The 24,014-nt window shown below is 40.0% G+C and overlaps 1 protein-coding gene across 1 annotated transcript in view; it reads right to left on the bottom strand.

Annotated features, from left to right (window-relative positions):
• EFHC2 (EF-hand domain containing 2) overlaps positions 1–24,014 on the bottom strand; it is a 197,746-nt gene that overhangs the window by 146,417 nt on the left and 27,315 nt on the right. Inside the window, exon 3 of the mRNA XM_064364565.1 lies at positions 12,026–12,214. Within this exon, the coding sequence (XP_064220635.1) occupies positions 12,026–12,214 (189 nt within the window). The remainder of the gene's footprint in view (positions 1–12,025; positions 12,215–24,014) is intronic.

Here is a 24,014-nt window from a genome sequence, read left to right as displayed (position 1 = left end):
CAAGTAGAATCAAAGAGAAATTATAAAATACATGCAAAACAGATTTCATATTTTAAGCCAAAAAAAGGGGGGGGACATGGTAGATTGCAAAGGAAGCAGAATTTCAATTAAACATAAAAGGACCTGCATGAAGTTTCTAGAACCTAGATGATCATGTTATAAAATCTATGAGTACAGTTATGAATAACAGGCATGCAAATACAATTGTAGCAGCCTATTACTGACTGCTATTAGTTCAGAATAATGAAAAAATAAAATAATTAAAAAGGTAGTTATTTATCACCTTTCCTCCTAAAAGATCATTAAGTAAATTTGCTAAAATAGAAGAGACATCACAAAATCTTTTGTTTAAATAATATATGATTTTTTAAACTACCCTAATTCCAACATAAATGGTGCATAGAACAATTGGAAAGAGCAATACATTGATAGCTTAATAGCTGCTTTTTATGACTCACTGGTCTCAGTGGTAGCATCTCCAAATGTATTCTTCTGGAAAACGCCAGAATTTATCCAAAAGAAAAATGTAAGAATCCTGTAGCACACATGAGTACTGGGATAGTCCCAGCTTATGCTTCACTTCCCCTAGGAAAACTGCCATCCCCATCCCATGTAAGGAAATAATTCTTCATGACTACTACAACGTGGGTATTTCGCATGCATTACCCATTTGACGCTCACAGCAACTCTAAGGTGGGTTTTGTTATTACCACTTGACAGATGAGGGAACTCAGGCTAAGAGAGAGGTTAAAAACATGGCCAGGATGAAATGGGTAACAGATGGTATATCCAGGTTCTAAACTTCAGTCTGTCTAACTGAAAAAGCCTTGTTCTTTCTAGTATATCAAAGAGCCTCTCATTAAAGAGGTACTGCAGGCAGGCCATGTTTCCAAAGAACACCCTAGACACTGCACACAGAGTTAATTTCAGAGAACACTCCCTTTGGGGAGACGTATATATCCTGGGTTCAACCCTAAGGGAAAGGGAAAGGTAAAAGACCCTAGTAATAATATCAGTGATGATGATGATGATGATGACAATCATGATGACACTTTCCTAAGAAGAGAAGTCAGCAACTGCAAGGCCAGAAGCAGAGGAAGACAAAGTAGGGAAAGAAAGAAAGTTAAATAGGGCACTCACAATAGAAGATGAATAAAAATGGATAAAAGTAAAGAGAATGAAGATGAAGAGGCAGAAAGTCCAATAAAAGAGAAAAGAAAATAGAAAAAAAAAGGCCGGGCATGGTGGCTCATGCCTATAATCCCAGCACTTTGGGAGGCCGAGGCGGGTGGATCACGAAGTCAGAAGATCAAGACCATCCTGGCCAACATGGTGAAACCCCATCTCTACTAAAATACAAAAAATTAGCCAGGCATTGTGGCACGCACCTGTAGTCCCAGCTACTCAGGAGGCTGAGGCAGGGGAATGAATCACTTGAACCCAGGAAACGCAGGTTGCAGTGAGCCAAGACTGCATCACTGCACTCCAGCCTTGTGACAGAGCAAGACTCCGTCTCAAAAAATACATAAATAAATAAACAAACAAACAAACATGGAACCAGAATGTTTTAAAATAAAGGGATATCAATCCAGAGGACTAAAAAGGACTGTAAAATGCCCAGAAATCTGTTATAGTAGATTATTACATGAATTTCTACACTTTGTTTATATACACATTGTCAAAGCTGTGCTTCAAATCTTAAATGCCAAACAGTAAGCTAGACTCCACGGCAGATGCACCATAAGATTCCATTTATCTGAAATCCAAGAACAAGAAAGACTAAGCTATGGTGATAGAAGTCAGAACAATGGGAAAGTGCTAAAAGAAATGGGGGAATAACGGAACTTCCTGAGGTAATAGAGATGTTCTAGATGGTATCTGGGGTGGTGGTTACACAGATGCATACATTTGTCACAACTAATGGAATTGTATACTTAAAATAGGTTCATTTTATTACATATAAATTATATCTCAGTAAAGTTGATTTTAAGAATTAAAATGAAGTTTACCTCAATAAATGAGGACTCAAACAGCAAAATCCTAAAGAATACAGTTATTTTGTATCCTGAACATGGTGGTGGTTACATCACTCTATATATGGGATAAGATTCCATAAAACTATTAAACAAAGTAGGGGAAGTGAAGGCATGTAAAAACTGGTAAAATCCAAATAAGGTTTGCAGTTTAGTTAATAGTATTATACTATAAACCAAAAATAAAATTTCTAAGCCCCCCAGGCATCTGAACAGATCCCTCCTCTAGGCCATAGACATTCCAAAGTTAGCCTGAAAAACTAGTTCCAGGCCATGATGGAACGGGTAGCCAGACATTCCTTATTATACCTTCCTCCCTTTTGGAATTCAGGAAAAGTTGACCAGCATTATCATCAACTTAGACCTTAAGTCTGATAAGAAACATTTACAATCTATTCTCTCTGAAGCCTACTTCTTAGAGGCTTCATCTGCATGGTAAAACCATGGTCTCCACAAGACTTTATCATAACCCAGACATTCCTTATTGATAACAACTCCTTCAACTAATTGCGAATCAGAAAATCTTTGAATCTGCCTGTGACTTGGAAGCCTCTCCCCAGCTTTGTGTTGGCCCACCTTTCCAGATCAAACCAATATACATCTTACACATATTGACTGATGTATTATGTGTCACTAAAATGTATGAAAGCAAGCTGTACCTTGACCACCTTTGGGCACATGTCATCAGGACCTCCTCAGGCTGTGTCACAGGGACTTCCTTAACCTTGGCAAAATAAACTTTCTAAATTGATTGAGACCTATCTCAGATACTTTAGAGTTCACAACGCCAATGCTGATGTCCTGCATTTTTGTTCTTGTTTTACCATGTTGCAGAAGGTAAAATCCTGGTTTTTATAAGGTATTATGGTTATATTAAATGTCATCATTGGGGAAAGCTGTCAAAAGGGTATTCAGGAACTCTGTGTACTATTTTTGGGACTTTCTGTGAGTCCAAAATTACTTCAAAAAAAATTTTTTTAAGAATGCAGCTAGATTATATGTCTATGGCGTTTGTGCTATCACCCATCATCGGTGTTACGAAAAGTGAGTTTACCATAGGGCAGAGTCCTGCAAATACAAAATCAAGGAAGGTAAAAGATTTTTTTTAATGTTTCAAATGAACTTGCAGCTGGTTTGAATTCAGGGGGGGAAAGTAACTAAATAACCATGACTTCTATAGGTCAAAAGTTCAGGCCAGGCATGGTCACTCATGCCTATAATCTCAGCACTTTGGGAAGCCTTGGCGTGTGGATCACCTGAGGTCAGGAATTCGAGACCAGCCTGGCCAACATGGTGAAACTCTGTCTCTACTAAAAAAAAAAAAATACAAAAAAATAAAATCAGCTGGGCATGGTGGCAGACACCTGTAATCCCAGCTACTTGGGAGGCTGAGGCAGGAGAATCACTTGAGCCCAAGAGGTGGAGGTTGCAGTGAGCCGAGACCACGCCATTACACTCCAGCCTGGGTAACAAGAGTGAAACTCCGTCTCCAAAAAAAACAAAATTCAGAACAAAATATAAATCAGCCTAAAATTTAAGTCAACAAGTCAAATAGTAACTATCAGTTTCTTTCTAATTTGTGAACTAAAATCTTATAAATGACAAGGATTTTATGTTCAAAATAACTATAATTAGTGTGCACAGAGGATGAGGCAGCAAGAGGGTAGTCATCTGTAAGACAAGGAGAGAGACCTCAGGAGAAACCAACCCTGTCAGCACCTTGACCTTGGACTTCCAGCCTCCAGAACTGTGAGAAAACCAATTTCTGTTTAAGCGACCTAGTCTGTAGTATTTTGTTATGGTGACACCACCTTTACAAAAATCATAATTGAGAAAATTATTACAGTGAAAGAGATCTGACCTAAGCAACTTTATCTTTCTTCTAACGTCCAAGTTGTCCTTGTTCATTCTGAGGCATAGGTCAAACTAACTTCAGGAGGAACTTAGCCCTAGTCAACTACTGATCTGCTTTTTCCTATGTATTTGCCTTTTCTATGATTTCATATATATGGAATCATATATAATATGAAGTCTTCTGTGTCTGGTTACTTTTATTTAATGTTTTTGAGGTTCACCCATGTTGTAACATATATCATTAGGTTTCTTTTATTGCTGGATAGTTTTCATTGTGTGAATATACCATATTTTGCTTATCCATGATGACTTAAGAGACATTTGGGTTGTTCCCTGTTTTTGGCTACTATGAATAATGATGTTATAAACAGTCACACACAGGTTTTTGTGTGAACATGTTTTAATTTCTTTTAGATGGATACATAGGAGTGGAATTACTGGGTCATGCAGCAAGTATATGTTTAACTAATTTAAGAAACTGCCAAACTGTCTTTCAAAACAGCAGCACCATTTTACATTCCTACCAGGAATGTATGAAGGTTCTAGTTTCTCCACATGCTCAGCAACACTTAGTAGGAAGAGTCTTTTTAAATTATAGCCATTCTAATGGAGGTGTAGTGGTACCTACAAAAGTTTAAGTTCGAAAAGATAATTTTAACTTTGGACTAATCAGAATAAGCCACAGGCCTAGTTACTGATAAAAGTTTAGGCCTGAGGGAAGGGCCTTAAAATTTTGTCAAATAGCTAAATTCCAGGTTTTAGAAAAGAGGTGGGAAGAACTCTCTTCTTTAGTAAAATGCTCATTTATGAATCTCATTCTTTTTATTCTAAAAACATTTATTCCAGAATTGGGGATTATTTTTATTAAGTACCTTTTGAATTTCAAAAGAAGATTAAAGAAACCCACATAATACAATGAAATTGCAAATTTTATCACTTTAATATAAAGACTAAGTGTTTTATTCTTACTGACAAATTCAGAATGCATAGTTGAGAATTTGGGACATGACATGGTTGATTTCAGGCAAGATTTTTTATTTCTTCTCTAAAACTAAATAGCTGAAGATCTGTGTAACTGTAACTTAAAACGTAGGAATAAAATGGCAATGTATTGCAATTACATTGTCTTATAATTATACATATTGGTGTCTTTTATGACATGGTAATGGCAGGAGTCAGATAATCTGAAAATTATATAAACCTATGGAAAGATTTCCATTTGAAATTTTGGGTCTGGTTTAAACGTATATCTAACACATTTTCATTTTTTAAAAAACTTAATTGTATTTTATTTTTATATATTCTGATATTTTATAACATTCCTAATTGGCTTTAGGCAAAACCTCAAGAATCTGTATTTATGTATTATTCTTTGTTAACCAAGTGAAATTCTAATGTACTTGATCACTCTTTAATCCCCTGCAGGAAAATTAAAAATTCTATCTAGTTCTGGGTTAGAAACAGAAAAGTAGCCCCTGATATCCAGGAGCCAGCCTATACTATCAGCTGGTCTTGGTGCTGCTACAAGCAGGCTTGGGACCCACAGCTGGACCTTGGTATTGCCCTGCTGAACAGGAATAATTTCAGAGACCACCAACATCAGACAAGGCCACTCTGTGACTGTGATGGATCAAGACAAAACCAAGACCACTCCATAATCACATCTAAACACAGACAGAAAATGAACCTTGTCCAGCCACAAAATTTCAAACATCCCCCTCTCCTGGATCACAGAAGTGACAGCTGCTTCTCTCCCAATTACAGATATAGACTCACTCTAGTCTGTTCTCTTTATAATGAGATTTATGAAGACACCCAGTCGTAGAAGTACCCCTACTTCCTGATAGCACCCAATCCAGAGCAAAGCCCTGGTTCCTTAATCAGTCCCCACAATTAAGGTAACACAAGCCCAAATCCTATAATAAGCCTTTTCTAACACCTGCTTCATTAGACATCCCACAGTTGCTTAGGGTGTGTTTTTTCCCTTGCTGCAAATGAATAATAAACTAACTTGTTTAATCTAAAAAATAAAATCAGGAAGACCCAAGGGACCAAATTATATTTTAAAAGTTTATTTTTATATTGTTCAAATCATACAGTCACACAGTGCTACATAAATAATCAGCTCATTACAAACTCAATGTCAATTAATGTAAGTGATTAAAATTCCAATTGTGCGGTCAGTAGTTTTGATTATAATCATTATGTTTACAATAGATGGGAAAAAAAGAAATATTTTAAAATTTATGCATATCCCATGAGATCAACCTTTATCTTGCCACTTATTATAATTGAGTCATTTGTGAAATAGCAAACAAATTAGGCTAACTATGAGCTGTTGACAAATGAAAAATGAGAACAAAATTGTAGAGTCTATGTAAATGGGGCTTAACATCCAGACGAAAGTCATATAAAAACATTCAGTCACTCGTGTATTTCTAAATACTCCAACGTTTCATAAAAGCAGCTAACTATGGATCTTATACAGCCACCATAGCATAGCATAAACTGCTAAATGCCAAATTTCAATTAATAATGAAGTAGTGGGTGCCTGATGTAATTAGAAAGAGTCCTAGGCCGTGAGATTCAGGGTCTGGGCTCAGTTCCAGGATAAACAAGCTGAATTTGACTTTAGTCAAGTCTTAGACATAAATTGCTAGAGGTAAAAGAGCCTAGGTAGAGATCGGCTAGCCAAGTCCTGCATTATAGTTAAGGAAACTGAGGCTCAGAAAGGTAAAGTGACTAAGCCACAATCACATGTAGAGTTAATGGCAGGACCAGAACCAGAATCAGTGCCTCCAACACCCAGTCTCAGACCCTGGTTTTTGCTACACTTCTCCTTGAGAATGATTCTTCATTTATATGGTAAGGATAACCATCTATATTTGCTTCTTACTCATGGAGGTACTGGGATGATGACTGGAAATAACTAGTATGAGTGGTGTGAGTGATGTATTTTGTGACTTGGACAATGTTCGCATTCCATCTGTGTTCAGACAGTTATGATTATGGAGTAGTCTTGTTTTGGTCTTGATCCCATCATAGTCTGCTTTTATTTAAATGAATTCAATGAAATAACGAAGTCTTTGAAGGGTGGGTGCAGTATTAAGCAAAATTCTTTTGCCTATTTTTAGAAATTCTCCCAATACTGTTTTAAGCAACAGTACATACACTGTGTTTCTCAATGGAAACATAATTGGCATTTGAGGTAGAACAATTCTTCCTCAATGTCGGGTTGCCTTCCCCACACCTCAAGATGTAAAATACACACTTGGCCCCTGGATACTCAATGGTAGCAGCACCTCCTGGTCAGGGCTGGCCCTAGGGTGAGGCGATTTAAAACGTCAAAATTAATGCAAGCCAGGCACAGTGGCTCATGCCTGTAATCCCAGCACTTTGGGAGGCTGAGGCAGGTGGATTACCTGAGGTCATGAGTTCAAGACCAGCCTGGCCAACATGGTGAAACCCCATCTCTACTAAAAATACAAAACTTAGCCATGTATGGTGGGGTTTGCTTGTAGTCCCAGCTCCTCAGGAGGCTGAGGCAGGAAAATCGCTTGAACCTAGGAGGCAGAGGTTGCAGTGAGCTAAGATCATGCCACTGTGCTCCAGCCTGGGCAACGGAGTAAGACTCCATCTCAAAAAATAAAAATAAAACAAAACAAAATTAATGCAAAAAATCCAGGAGGAACAAAATATCAAAATGCCAAATTTTTAATAAAGATTGGATCAGTATTACTGGTTTTTCCTTTTGTCTCAGGCTCCAATAGCATTTTGTTCATCATGAATTTCTGGCATTAATTTGATTTTTTTTAGTATTATACTAAAATATTATCTAGCTTAATTGCTGAGTTTGGGGGCACCCCTTAAATGTTGTACCCAAGGCAAGTGCCTCACTTGCCTTACCCTAGTCCGGCCCAGCTCCTGGTCATCGTGACAACCCAAAACACATCCACATATTTCCAAATACCTTGCTAGGCTGAGAATCTCTGAAATGTGGCTTGATTTTTCTCATATAACTACAAGTCCAAAGAGAAGCAGCCTGGGCCTTAAACAGTGGCTCCCCAATGCCAACAAGGACCTAGGTTTCCTTTATCTCTGCCATGCTCACAAGATAGCTGCTGTGCCCTAGGAATTACATCCTAGTGTAACTGCACCAGACTAGTCTAGTTCAACTTTTATATAACAAAATCGTGAGTTGTTTTCCAGTTGCCATAGACCCCAGAGTTGGAGGTCACACAACCTAAGCATGCCTAGTTGAACCAAATGTGCACAGGTGAAACCTAAGTGCTTGGACCAAGAAACAGGGACTGAATTAAGAAGCAGATACTGTAAGGCCGGTTGCCTCGCTGGGAGCTCGGACATGCCCACTCCCCCTCCGGGAGCTCGGACACGCTCACCCCCTCCGCACCTAGAAACCACGTCATCATCCCACACCCACTTCTGCACTCAGCACTAGGCTCTGCACTCAGCACCTAGCCAGCTGCTGAAGAATCCCGCCAAAATTTAAAAGAAGCCCCGCCAAAACCTGCCCAATAGCATTGTGCATCCCGCTTACCTGCCAATAGGCAGCTTGCCCCGCCCACAACCTGCTTCCCCACAACCAAGCAAGACTTGTCCACTCCCTATAAAACCCCACGTCTGAGAGGAGTCAAGCGCGACTTCTCCGGCCCCTCCTAACGGACCGCAGAACTTCGCCCGGGAGCTTAATAAGTTCGCATTCAATCTTCTTGTGCTGGTCTCAGTTTCCTCATTTTAAACTCGGCAATAACCCTTACAGATACCATATGGCAGGATCCAGGAAACAAAAAGTTCGAACTCTGGTGTCACCCCACGTCAGTATCCAGTCAGATTATGCCTCCCAGCATCACCTTATTGCAAGATGCAATCAGCTCACACCTCATTACCTATGCTTATAAAACCTGACCCAGCCCCCAGCTCCAAGAAACAGATTTGAGTGTTTCCTCCTGTCTCCTTGCCAATCAACTCAATAAACCCTTTTTGCTGCAAAAACCTGGTGCTTTGACATTTGGCTTTCCCTTGCATGCAGGTAAATGGACCCAGTTTGGTTCGGTAACGCTAGTTTCAGACAGGAAAACAAAAGGAGGGCAAAGGGCAGGGAAATCATACCCGCTGAGCCTGTTTTCATTAGAAAAATACTAACATTCCCAGAAGCCCCACCCAATAAACCTTAATGCATATATCATTGGCCAAAAGTGAGTCATGCGGCCAGCCCTAGCTGCAAGGAGCCTGGGCAGGTAACACGTTTAAGTAGGCACAATTCCAGCCTGCGTAAAACTGATCTGCCTATAAGAAGGAAGGGTAGAATGCATAAAGGATAAACAGCTAGAAGTGTCTGCCACAGGGGCCATTCAGGGTAACAAATACTGGCTCTTTTTGGTGATTGCAAATGGCATTTTCTCTGCTTATAACGTGATAGTCTACTTGAGCAAGGCATTTTGGTGGTGGTTTTTAGAATTATGGATTAAAACTTGGAATGTTGTCTTAGGTTGGGTTCCATAGAGGCAGAGCCTGAAACAGGGATTTTAGTGCATGTGATTTATTAAGGGCACACTCTTGGGAGAAACCTGTAAGGGAGTGAGGGAAGCAGCAAAGGAAAGCGAAATGAGCCGTGCAAGGAAGGATGCATTCTCAGGTCAAGTGTAGCCTTGGCCTGATGCATGAGGGGCTATGGAGCCTGAATCACAGCAAAGAATTATCCATCCTTCAGGCAAGGAAGCCAACCTTTTTTAACCCTTGATAAATCAGTCAGTTATTAGCTGCCTCTGTTGGGGGAAAGGGGCCCATGTAACCTCCCAGGTGAATCTGAGAGATACAACTCCCATCAGCCAAGAGCAAGTCTCCAGAGAGGGTTACAGGTGTAGCAGTTTGTCAAAGCATTTGTCACAGCTGGGGGTGGGGGAGCACCACCCCAGCATGGATCTGGGTGGGCACAAAAAGCATCTACTACAAAGATTAATTTTAATACACTTTCCCAAGGACCGCCTTTATTTTAACTTTGTATTATTTGAGAGTGTAATGCGAGATACATTGCTAAGATTAAAAGCTACTGGAAAAACCAGCAACAAGTTGAAAATGTCTCATTTTTAAGAAAAATGATTAACAGGTGTTGACTTGTTTTTGTTGAACTGCTAATGTAGAAAGTGCTTTATAATTTGTTCAGGGTATTAACCAGGATCTAGTCCGTAGTTCATAATCTCATCAGAGCACGTAAATATTTCATAGTCTTAGTGTCTCATTTAAAGCTCAATGAATATTTAATTGAAGTTGACCAACAAAATAACTGAAAGAATTATGACGTATTTAGTTAGACCTGAAATGAGCAAGCTCTTCATTTTCTCAAGTAGTCTAAAGCTAAAATTATTTCAGCTTCACGAAATATTCTACATCATTTTATAAGTAATTAAAGGGCTGCAAAATAGGCTTGAAAGGCACATATTAAACATTGAGAAAAACATGAATAAAATGACTTTTCGACTTTAAATGCAAGAGAATAGTTTAATATTAATACATCGTGGCCTACATTACTTATTCAGTAGTGGATTTGTTTAAAATATTGTCAATACTCTCTTTTTGACATGAAGTAAAAATAGAATCTTTTCTTTGGCCCATGCAAAGTAAACATCCTATAAGATTGAGAGTAATAGAAAACTATGCATAATCCACCCAAGTCAGTCGGCTCAGAATTGTTTTTGAGCTCTGGGTCCAGCACTGAGCCAGGTACTGAAAATAATCCAAAAAAAGAAAAAATATTGGCCCATGTTGAAAGGAGAGATTGTTTCCCAGGAAAGAAACCTCCCTGTAGTCTGTTAGATCTCTATAAGTGTCGGAACTAGGCTTCCAAAAAAAATGTGCACTCTAATTGATCTACCCTATCACAGATGACATGGGGATGTGTCAATTCTACCAAATTTGAGGACGTTTTAATTAGAATCAAAGTACTGCCAACCAATCCATGTTAAAAGCTACTAAAAACCACCTGGTAAACTTAGCGTGCTATGGTTTGAATTCTTTATCTATTCCTGAACTATCCTTTAATTACACGATCTCAAATAATCTAATAACTAGTTCTTTCTGGAGAACAGAACATAGGGCTGTGATACAGGGCTGTCTGATAAACACACCATATACATATAGCTGGTTGCCTTTTCTTTCCTTTGATCTTAGTCCTTTTTTAAAATATTCAAATACATTTCCTTTTCTAACTTCCAATATGTCTATATGTATGTGTGTGTGTTATGTGTAGAGACATATACATTAGAAAATTCCAACTCTTTTCTAATAATGGCATTGCTTCCTTTCACTATTTTTCTTGCCATGTCACATTTTAGCCCTTAGCGATGAGGAATCATAACTATGGCTTATTACTAATTAGTATGGAGAAAGGAAGAGAAGGCATTTTTCTGTTCCTATTAAATGCCACATTCAGACTCAAACACAATTATTTAGTCAATGGCAACTCAAAAGCAAAAGTGACAATCTGACCAGACCCTTAATGTCTATAGGACAGATTATCCTGTCCAGTGAAGGAGAAAGGTTAATAAGCATTAGCCAAGAAAGATAAACATTTGCAACCAATGTGCCTGATAAAAAAGAGCAGAGCAAGAATAATTTTTCTTTGTTTAGGATACTTTTGTTCTTGAATTTATCTTTTCAGAAGAACTAACCTTAGTCAAAAGAAGCAACATTTCACTTAGGAGGAATGTTTAAGAGATCTATTGTATAACACAATGACTATAGTTAATAACAATGTATTGTACACTTGAAAATGGTAAGACAATAGATGGTGTTTTCACCACAAAAAAAAAAATGAGATGCACATGAGTTAATGCATATGTTAATTAGCTCAATTTAGCCATCCCATAGTGTATACATATTTCAAAACATAATGTTGTACACCATAAATACATACAATTATGTTTGTCAGTTTAAACAAATAAAGACAAGAGGAGAAATACTAAAAATAAAACACTAAAAATAAAGGCAATAATAAGTAGAAAAGGCAAAAAGAAAAAGAACTAGCCTTAATATTTACACTGAAGACTCCTACTTTCTCAAAACTATTTAGCATCTGTAAAATTCTAAGACTGCATTTCTCCCAGCATCATGTGGCTTACCTGTTTATCAAAAGCTACCCATGATGGTACATCGCTTCCATCTCCTTGAGGATATATGGTACATTTCGGCTTTATCTTTTGCCCCAGAAGTGGTTCTCCACCTATTCCAGGTTTTTCCTCACTCACCAACATCATAACATTGTTGCAAAAGCCCCAATGTTGGGATTTGTGAAACTTCTCCTTTCCTACCTGTGAACACAAGAGACAACATAAAATAGCCAAAGTTAGTCGTGTGTGTGTGTGTGTAATGGAGTCTCCCTCTATCGCCCAGGCTGCAGTGCAGTGGCACGATCTCAGCTCACTGCAACCTCTGCCTCCTGGGTTCAAGTGATTCTCCACCATACCAGGCTAATTTTTGTATTTGTAGCAGAGACGAGATTTCACCATGTTGGCCAGGATGGTCTCAATCTCCTGACCTCGTGATGTGCCCGCGTCAGCCTCCCAAAGTGCTGGAATTACAGTTGTGAGCCACCGCACCTGGCCCAAAGTTACTCTTTATGACTTTTCTAACCTGTTTTAAAATGTCAACACATTTTCTCACCATGTATTTTCCCCTCACAAAATGCAAATAAAGGGGCAAATAATTATGATCAATCATTATCCATAAAGTTGTGTCACATTCTTAAATTTAATTCATTTTAACCAATTCAAAACATTGAAAATCAGTAAACACAAACCTAATGCTCCATGCTATATAAAACATTAAAAAAAGACTCTTACTGCAAGTAAATATTTAGAACATTAGCTTGCTAATTGGTCTTTCCTATTTGTTTGCCAAGAATGCAAACAGAAAAAAACAAAGAGAAAAAACTGGTCTGCTTCAGAATAAAAAGTGTATGTAACTGTTTTCCACAGAAGTCTAAACATTATTTTCACCAAAACAGAGAACAAAATCTTTTCCTCATTAAAGTAAATATAACAGGAAATTCTTCAGAGCTGACATTCTCCTTTAATTGCAAAACCTTACCTCTCACCTTTTCTGATGATCTGGAGAGAGAGGAGGAAACACAGATACAACTACCAAGGGTTGTTGACAAGGACGTGGCCAACATCAACATTTGTGCACTGCTGGTGGGAAGGTAAAGTAGGACAATCACTCTAAGGAGAGATGTGGAAATATGAGCAAAGAGAGAGGCATATATGTCCTATGACCTAGCCAGTCCACTCCTATACAAGTATCTGTCCTAGGCACAAGGAACTACATATCAGACTATTTGTTACAGCATTGTTTGCAAAAGTGAAAAATAGGAAACCACTGAAAGTCTACCCATAGTAGAAAAGATACATCTCTTTATAAAATGGAATGTGAATACAGAGTCTAATATTACATGTATCAACACAGACAAATCTAGGCCAGGCACGGTGGCTCATGCCTGTAATCCCAGCACTTTGGGAGGCTGAGGCAGGAGGGTCACCTGAGGTCAGGCGTTCAAGACCAGCCTGGGCAACATGGTGAAACCCCGTCTCCACTAAAAATAAAAAAAATGAGCCGGATGTGATGGTGTGCACCTGTAATCCCAGCTACTTGGGAGGCTGAGGCAGGAGAATCGCTTGAACCTGGGAGGCGGAGATTGCAGTGAGCCGAGATCATGCCATTGCACTCCAGCCTGGGCAACAAGAGCAAAATTCTGTCTCAAACACAGACAGACAGACAGACAGACACACACACACACACACACACAAATAGACAAATGAAAAACTGTCAGGCCAAAAATATAGGTAGCTGAAGTACACATAAAATTTCACAACATATATATAAACCTAGAAAATACTCATAAAATATAGTAATATTTATGGATAATACATGCATAGAAATGATAAGCAACAAATTCAAGATTATGTAATATTCATGATAATAAATGAACACCCATATGCCCCACAGCCCTGCATAACAAATAAACACTTCAGATATAACTGAAGCTTTATCTCAGAGCTCATAGCCCTGCCTCCCTTCTCCAGAGATAACCAGTATCCTGAATTTGTTTCTTTAATGTTAGCACATCGCCCACTACTGTATATAGCCAGGGCAATAGCGTCTTGTAAAACACGATGCCTTGGCAGGGAAGTCTGATAGGGTCAAAAAGACCTCATTTCCTTTTGTGGTAAAGGCAGCCTGGAAGAATGGGGAAGGCCTGAGCAGCCCTCCCCAGGGGAGTCAGGGCCATAACAGCTGCCCTGGGCAGATAACAGCCCAACTCTAGGGCTGGGGGAGGAAAGCTAGATGCAATGGTTAAGATGGTGAGCTGTAGCTGGTTCTGCCCCTTAGGGAATCAATTGTCACTACCTCCACCATTCCCTCCACTCTGTCTCTCTGTCACTGTCTTTCTTTCTTTCTCTCTCTCTCTTTCTCTCTGTCTCTCTCTCTCACACACACACACACACTTGCTCACACATACAATCAGATTACCACAAGTCAGTCCCAGATCCCCACAGAACAAAGCAAAAGTTGGGTTTGAGAAAATGAGTAGTGGAATAATATAGAATTTTATAATGATATACTGTCTCCTAAAGCAAGTAACTCCGAGTAATCACAAGTCACCTTGAACCAACAAATGTTTCTTAAGTACTTACTATAGTCCTAGCTTTGTGCCAAATAACACAAGTTAAAATAAGCATAAGACTCAGCCCCTGCCCTGAAGTAAAAAAAAAAAAAAAACCACAATCTTGCAGAGGAAGCAAGATTTAGATATATACAATGATATGGTTTGGATGTTTGTCCTCTCCAAATCTCATGTTGAAATGTGATTCTCAATGTTGGAGGTGGGGCCTGGTGGGAGGTGATTGGAGCATGGGGACAGATCTCTCATGAATGGTTTCACACCATCCCCTTAGTGATAAATGAGTTGTCGCTCAGTTAGTTCACATGAGATCTGGTTGTTTTTAAAAGAGTCTGGGACCTGCCCCTTCTCTCTCTTGCCCCCACTCTCACCAGGTGATACACTGGCTATCCCTTTACCTTCCACCGATTGGAAGCTTTCTGAGACCCTCATCAGAAGCAGATGCCAATGCCACACTTCTTGTACAGCCTGTAGAACTATGAGCCAATTAAACCTCTTTTTTAAATAAATTACCCAGCCTCACATATTTATTTATAGCAACAGAACAGCCAAATACAGAAAACTAGAAACAGTATAGCTACCATTTTTGACCACTTACTAGAAGCTGGATGCTTAACTAAGGGTTTTATATCTTATTTCACCTTCACAGAACTATTTCATCAGTGTTATTACTGCCATTTTTCCAATGAGGAAACCAAGGCAGAAAGAGGGAGACTAGCCCACCCAATGTTACACAGTAAGCAGTGGAGCCTGCATCTGAACCTAAGGTCATGTGACCCTAAGCTCTGGTAAGTGCATGGCTGACCAGAGTCTCCATAAGAGAGGAGAGGCAAGGATGTTCTGAGCAGGATTACAAGTGATATACTGCAGCTGAGGTGACGGTGCCTAGGGTGAGGGGCGAATCTAATAAAAAGAAACTCAAGTTCAAGTTTGGAAGGAGGGTGAGTTGGAGTAGAATATATAGGAGGACTATATCATGAAAAGCCTCTCATGTAAATATCTTAAAAGTCTCCTTCATCAGAACACCAGAATATTTACTAAGGCGTAGTACTGGCCAGGCCCCATTCTAGACAGTATGGTATAAAGATGAAGTCACAGCCAGACTTCTTTCCCCTGAGGAGCTTTCTCCACTATTTGAAGTTTTCTCCATGGATCTAGGTTTCCATATTCACATGGAAAAAGCCCCTGCCACTGTTGAAGGCCTCACTCAGCTACCTGTCCCCCAGATTTCCACAATTTGTTCATATGTACCCTCCTCTTTGATCAGACCACATCTTACAGCCTATAAGGTACCTTAATGTCTATTCAAAGTCATGTCCCTGGTCAGGCTCTACCTCTACACAAACCCCTCTCCCTATCAAGGGTTAGCTCACATCCCACTACATAGTCATCCCTTTCACAAACATCTGGTGAGCATCCATTGGGTGCTAAGTTGTGAGAGACTTTGGGGACATGGCTTGGGCAAGTCACAGCTCCCAACCCTAGAATAGAAGCCAGTGACTATGGCTCTGGATTTGGCACTGGGTTTCATACACATGGCACCAAAAACACAAGCAACAAAAGGAAAAATAAACTGGACTTCATCAAAATTAAAACTGTGTGTGTGTCAAAGGATACTATCAAGAGAGTGAAAAAAATCCACAGAATGAAGTCTGGGTGAGGTGGCTCAAGCCTGCATCCCAGCAACATTTTAAGAGGCTGAGCTGGGAGAATCACTTGAGCCCAGGAGTTCAAGACCATCCTAGGCAATATAGTGAGATGTCACTTCTAGAAAAACAGACAAACCAGGAGAGATCCAAGATGGACGGTTAGGAGGAGCTCAGGATTGCAGGTCCGAGTGAAAGCACAGAGGGTGAGTGGACGCCGCATTTCCAGATGGATTTTTACTGCCCACAGACCAGGAGATTCCCAGGCGGAGGAGCCCCACGGGTCGCCAGGGCGGCTGTTTTGACCAGCGCGGCTGTTTTGCCTGTGCCCCGGCGCAGCGGTTCCCAGTGCAGAGTAAACGAGACTGTGTCCCCTCTTAGCCAGCAAGGGGAGCTGAAACAGGGAGCCAGGCCAGGAGATTCCCAGGCAAAAAAGCGCCATGAATCTCAGAGCCGCAGTTTCAGCCGGCACAGTGGGTCACTGCACGGGAAATCACACAGATCCCAGTGCCTATTCAACAGGCGACCAGGTCACCTGGTAGAGAGCCAACTGTTCAACTAAAAAACAAAAGGCTCTGAGGCAGGGAGCCAGGTGATCAGGCCCAGCTGGTCCCACCCTCACAAAAACAAAAAGAAAAACCAAAAAACAGCAATTGGGAACGCTCTGGGTTGAGACTTTCACAGCAAGCACAGCTGAACCCGGGATGGTCCAGCTCTGTGGGGGAGGGGCGTCCACCATTACGCAGGCAGCCTGCAGTTGCCAAGGCAACCCGCCATTGCCAAGGCAACCCGCCATTACAGAGAGAGTCCTCATTACAGAGGCGGGCCACTGTTCCTGAGGCAGTTCTAACTACACCCATATAAACAGGACTGCAGGGAAGTTCACACGGCAGCTCAGTGAAGCCTCTGCAGGCTGAGAGTGACTAGGCTGCCTTCTTCTTTCTCCTGAAGAAAAAAAAAAAACAAACAAAAAAACGGCAGCAGCACAGCAGAAACTCATAAAGCCCTAACTCCCTGGGACAGAACACCTGGGGAAAAAAAAAAGGGGGTTTATGAGTTCTGCTGCTACAGACTTAAACTTAACCAAAATCAGAAAGTCAACAACTACGAAGTCAACAGGTGGATAAATCCACAAAGATGGGAAGAAACCAGCGCAAAAAGGATGAAAACACCCGAAACCAGAACACCTCTCCTCCTACAAGGGATCACAACTCCACACCAGCAAGGGAACAAGACTGGATGGAGAATGAATGTGACGAAATGACAGAATCAGCCTTTAGAAAGTGGATAATAAGAAACTTTCGTGAGCTAAAAGAACATGTTCTAACCCAATGCAAAGAAACTAAGAACCTTGAAAAAAGATTTGACAAAATGCTAACGAGAATGGACAACTTAGAGAGGAATATGAGTGAATTGATGGAGCTGAAAAACACAACAAGAGAATTTCGCAAAGCATGCACAAGTTTCAACAGCCGAATTGACCAAGCAGAAGAAAGGATATCAGAGGTCGAAGATCAACTCAATGAAATAAAACGAGAAGGCAAGATTAGAGAAAATGGGGTAAAAAGGAATGAACAGAGTCAACAAGAAATATGGGACTATGTGAAAAGACCTAATCTATGTTTGATAGGTGTACCTGAATGTGACGAAGAGAATGAATCCAAGCTGGAAAATACTCTTCAGGATATTATCCAGGAAAACTTCCCAAACCTAGCAAGGCAGGCCAATAGTCAAGTCCAGGAAATACAGAGAACACCACAAAGATATTCCTCTAGAAAAGCAACCCCAAGGCACATAATCGTCAGATTCACCAAGGTTGAAATGAAGGAGAAAATGCTAAGGGCAGCCAGAGAGAAAGGTCGGGTTACCCACAAAGGGAAACCCATCAGACTCACAGCAGATCTCTCAGTAGAAACCCTACAAGCCGGAAGAGAGTGGGGGCTGATATTCAACATCCTTAAAGAAAAGAACTTTCAACCCAGAATTTCATATCCAGCCAAACTAAGCTTCATAAGTGAAGGAAAAATAAAATCCTTTGTGAACAAGCAAGTACTCAGAGATTTCATCACCACCAGGCCTGCTTTACAAGAGCTCCTGAAAGAGGCACTACACATAGAAAAGAACAACCAGTACCAGCCACTCCAAAAGCATACCAAATGGTAAAGAGCATCAACACAATGAAGAATCCGCATCAACCAATAGGCAAAACAGCCAGCTAGCATCAAAATGGCAGTATCAAATTCACACATAACAATATTAACCCTAAATGTAAATGGACTAAATGCCCCAATCAAAAGACACAGACTGGCAAATTGGATAAAAAGCCAAAACCCATCAGTGTGCTGTATTCAGGAAATCCATCTCACATGCAAGGATACACAAAGGCTCAAAATAAAAGGATGGAGGAAGATTTACCAAGCAAATGGAGAGCAAAAAAAAAAAAGCGGGAGTTGCAATTCTCATCTCTGATAAAATAGACTTTAAAGCAACAAAGATCAAAAGAGACAAAGAAGGACATTACATAATGGTAAAAGGATCAATGCAGCAAGAAGAGCTAACGATCCTAAATATATATGCACCTAATACAGGAGCACCCAGATACATAAGGCAAGTTCTTAATGACTTACAAAGAGACTTAGACTCCCAGACAATAATAGTGGGAGACTTTAACACACCATTGTCAATATTAGACAGATCAATGAGACAGAAAATTAACAAGGATGTCCAGGACTTGAACTCAGACCTGGAACAAGCAAACCTAATAGACATTTACAGAACTCTCCACCCCAAATCCACAGAATATACATTCTTCTCAGCACCACATCACACCTACTCAAAATTGACCACATAATTGGAAGTAAATCACTCCTCAGCAAATGCAAAAGAACGGAAACCATAACAAACAGTCTCTCAGACCACAGTGCAATCAAGTTAGAACTCAGAATTCAGAAACCAACCCAGAACTGCACAGCTTCATGGAAAATGAACAACTTTCTCTTCAATGTTGACTGGATAAACAATGAAATGAAGGCAGAAATAAAGATGTTCTTCGAAACCAACGAGAACGAAGACACCACATGCCAGAATCTCTGCGACACATTTAAAGCAGTCTCTAGGGGAAAATATATAACAATAAGTGCCCACATGAGAAACAAGGAGAGATCTAAAATTGACACCCTATCATCAAAACTGAAAGAGCTAGAGGAACAAGATCAAAAAAACTCAAAAGCTAGCAGAAGACAAGAAATAACTAAAATCAGAGCAGAACTGAAGGAGATAGAGACACGAAAAACCCTTCAAAAAATCAATAAATCCAGGAGCTGGTTTTTTGAAAAGATCAACAAAATAGACAGACCACTAGCCAGATTAATAAAAAAGAAAAGAGAGAATAACCAAATAGATGCAATAAAAAATGAGAAAGGGGATATCACCACAGATTCCACAGAAATTCAAACCATCATCAGAGATTATTACAAACAACTCTATGCACATAAACTAGAAAACCTGGAAGAAATGGATAAATTCCTGGACACTTGCCTCCTCCCAAGCCTAAACCAGGAAGAAGTCAAAACCCTGAATAGATCAATAACAAGGTCTGAAGTCAAGGCAGCAATTAAGAGCCTACCACCCAAAAAAAGCCCAGGTCCAGATGGGTTCACAGCCGAATTCTACCAGACATACAAAGAGGAACTGGTACCATTCCTTCTGAAACTATTCCAAATAATCCAAAAGGAGGGAATCCTTCCCAAATCATTTTATGAGACCAACATCATCCTGATACCAAAACCTGGCAGAGACTCAAAAAGAAAAGAAAACTATAGGCCAATATCCATGATGAAGATAGATGCAAAAATCTTCAATAAAATACTGGCAAGCCGATTACAACAGCACATCAAAAAGCTTATCCACCATGATCAAGTAGGATTCATCCCGGGGATGCAAGGCTGGTTCAATATACGCAAGTCTATAAATGTAATTCACCACATAAACAGAACCAAAGACAAAAACCACATGATTATCTCAATTGATGCAGAGAAGGCCTTCGACAAAATTCAACAGCCCTTTATGCTAAAAACCCTCAATAAACTAGGTATCGACGGAACGTATCTCAAAATAATAAAAGCTATTTACGACAAACCAACAGCCAATATCATACTGAATGGGCAAAAACTGGAAGCATTCCCTTTGAAATCGGGCACTAGACAAGGATGCCCTCTCTCACCACTCCTGTTCAATATAGTACTGGAAGTTCTAGCCAGAGCAATCAGGCAAGAAAAAGAAATAAAGGGTATTCAATTAGGAAAGGAGGAAGTCAAACTGTCTCTATTTGCAGACGACATGATTGTGTATCTAGAAGACTCCATCGTCTCAGCCCAAAATCTCCTGAAACTGATAAGCAACTTCAGCAAAGTCTCAGGATACAAAATCAATGTGCAAAAATCACAAGCATTCCTATACACCAATAACAGACTTAAAGAGAGCCAAATCAAGAATGAACTGCCATTCACAATTGCTACAAAGAGAATAAAATACCTAGGAATACAACTAACAAGGAACGTAAAGGACCTCTTCAAGGAGAACTACAAACCACTGCTCAACGAAATAAGAGAAGACACAAACAGATGGAGAAACATTCCATGTTCATGGTTAGGAAGAATCAATATCGTGAAAATGGCCATACTGCCCGAAGTAATTAACAGATTCAATGCTATCCCCATTAAGCTACTAATGACCTTCTTCACAGAACTGGAAAAAACCACCTTAAACTTCATATGGAACCAAAAGAGAGCCCACATAGCCAAGTCAATTCTAAGCAAAAAGAACAAAGCGGGAGGCATCACACTACCTGATTTCAAACTATACTACAAGGCTACAGTAATCAAACAGCATGGTACTGGTACCAAAACAGAGATATAGACCAATGGAACAGAACAGAGGCCTCGGAGGCAACAGAACAAATCTACAACCATCCGATCTTTGACAAACCTGACAAAAACAAGCAATGGGGAAAGGATTCCCTGTTTAATAAGTGGTGTTGGGAAAACTGGCTAGCCATATGCAGAAAGCAGAAACTGGACCCCTTCCTGACACCTTACACTAAAATTACCTCCAGATGGATTAAAGACTTAAACATAAGACCTAACACCATAAAAACCCTAGAAGAAAATCTAGGCAAAACCATTCAGGACATAGGCGTAGGCAAAGACTTCATGACCAAAACACCAAAAGCATTGGCAACAAAAGCCAAAATAGACAAATGGGACCTAATCAAACTCCAAAGCTTCCACACGGCAAAAGAAACAATCATTAGAGTGAATCAGCAACCAACAGAATGGGAAAAAATTTTTGCAGCTTACCCATCTGACAAAGGGCTGATATCCAGAATTTACAACGAACTGAAACAGATTTACAAGAAAAAAAGAAACAAGCCCATTCAAAATTGGGTGAAGGATATGAACAGATATTTTACAAAAGAAGACATACATGAGGCCAACAAACACATGAAAAAATGCCCATCATCACTGGTCATTAGAGAAATGCAAATCAAAACTACATTGAGATACCATCTCACACCAGTTAGAATGGCGATCATTAAAAAATCTGGAGAAAACAGATGCTGGAGAGGATGTGGAGAAATAGGAACACTTTTACACTGTTGGTGGGAGTGTAAATTAGTTCAACCATTGTGGAAGACAGTGTGGAGATTCCTCAAGGACCTAGAAATAGAAATTCCATTTGACCCAGCAATCCCATTACTGGGTATGTATCCAAAGGAGTATAAATCGCCCTACTATAAGGACACATGCACACAAATGTTCATTGCAGCACAGTTTACAGTAGCAAAGACCTGGAACCAACCCAAACGCCCATCGATGATAGACTGGACAGGGAAAATGTGGCACATATACACCATGGAGTATTATGCAGCCATCAAAAATGATGAGTTCGCGTCCTTTGTATGGACATGGATGAACCCGGAAGCCATCATTCTCAGCAAACTGACACAGAAACACAAAATCAAACACCACATGTTCTCACTCATAGATGGGTGTTGAACAATTAGAACACGTGGACACAGGGAGGGGAGCACTATACACTGGGGTCTGTTGGGGGGAAATAGGTGAGGGACAGCGGGGGGTGGGGAGTCGGGGAGTGATGGCATGGGGAGAAATGGCACATATAGGTGAAGGGGAGGAAGGCAGCAAATCACACTGCCACAAATGCACCTATGCAACAATCTTGTGTGTTCTCTACATGTACCCCAAAACCTAAAATGCAATAAAAAAAAAAAAAAGAAAAACAGACAAACCAACAAACAAATCCATAGAATGACAGAAAATATTTGGAAATCATATATTATAACGGTCTATTATACAGAATATATAAAGAATTCTTACAACTCAGCAAAAACACACACAATTCAATTTAAAAATGGGCAAAGGACTTGAATAGACATTTCTCCAAGGAAGATATACAAATGGCCAACAAGCACATTAAAACATCTTCAATGCCATTAGTCATTAGGGAAATGTAAATCAAAAGTACAGTGAAACCAGACACAGTGGCTCACACCTATAATCTCAATACATTGGGAGGCTTAGGCAGGCAGATCACTTGAGTCCAGGAGTTGGAGATCAGCCTGAGCAACATGGTGAGATCTTGTCTCTACAAAAAAATACAAAAATTAGCCAGGCATGGCAGCGCATGCCTATAGTCCCGGCAGTGCACGCCTATCGTCCCAGCTACTCGGGAGACTAAGGCAAAAGGATCGCTTGAGCTCATGAGGCTGAGGCTGTAGTGAGCCATGAAGCCATGAAGCCATGATCGCACACTGCACTCCAGCCTAGGCGACAGAGTGAGACTCTGTCTTAAAAATAAATACATACATACATAGATACATACATACAATGTGATAACACTTCACACTCACTAGGGTGGCTATAATTTTTTTTAAATAGAAAATAAATGTTGGTGAGGATGTGGAGACATTGGAACTCTCACACCTTGCTGGTGGGGATAACACTAGTATGGCTGCTGTGAAAAACAGTTTGGCAGCTCCTCATTAAGTTAAACAAAGAATCATCATATGATTCAGCAGTTACATTCCTCAGTATATTCTCAGGAGAATTGAAAACATACATCCACAGAAAGAAACTTATACACAAATATTCATAGAAGCTTTATGTGCAATAGCCAAAAGGTGGAAACAACCCAAATGTCTATCAGCTGACGAATGGTTAAACAAATGTGGTATAACCATACAATGGAATATTATTCTGCCATCAAAGGGAACAAAGTATTGATACATGCTATGTGGATGAACCTTGAAAACGTTATGCTAAGAGAAAAAAGCCAGATAAAAAGGGCCACATATTATATGATTCCATGTATATGAAATATACAAAATAGGCAAATTCATAGACAGAAGGCAGATTCACGGTTGCCAGGGACTGGGAGGAACAAAGAATGGGGAGTGACCGTTTACTGGGTACAAGGATTCCTTTGAAGTGACGAAAATGTTCTTGAAATAGTGGGGACAGCTACACAGCATTGTGAATGTACCAAATGCCACTGAATTGTATACTTTAAATGGTTAAAATGGTATCTTTTATACTTTGTATATTTTACCACAATAAAAAAAACCCAGCCAGCATGAGATTCATACACCACAAATGAGCTATGTGATGACCAAGCCCAGGGTTGGGCAGATTCACGAGGCCCTCCCCGACCACCAGCCCTTTGACATGTACGTGTACCATAATATGTGCATACTCATGTTTGTTT

The sequence above is a fragment of the Aotus nancymaae genome, unplaced genomic scaffold, assembly GCF_030222135.1.
Source record: "Aotus nancymaae isolate 86718 unplaced genomic scaffold, 86718_ANA_hifiasm-v0.15.2.pri h1tg000058l, whole genome shotgun sequence".
NCBI lineage: Eukaryota > Metazoa > Chordata > Mammalia > Primates > Aotidae > Aotus > Aotus nancymaae.
The sequence above is the reverse complement of the archived record's forward strand: the minus strand, read 5'-3'. Positions and strand labels throughout refer to the sequence as shown.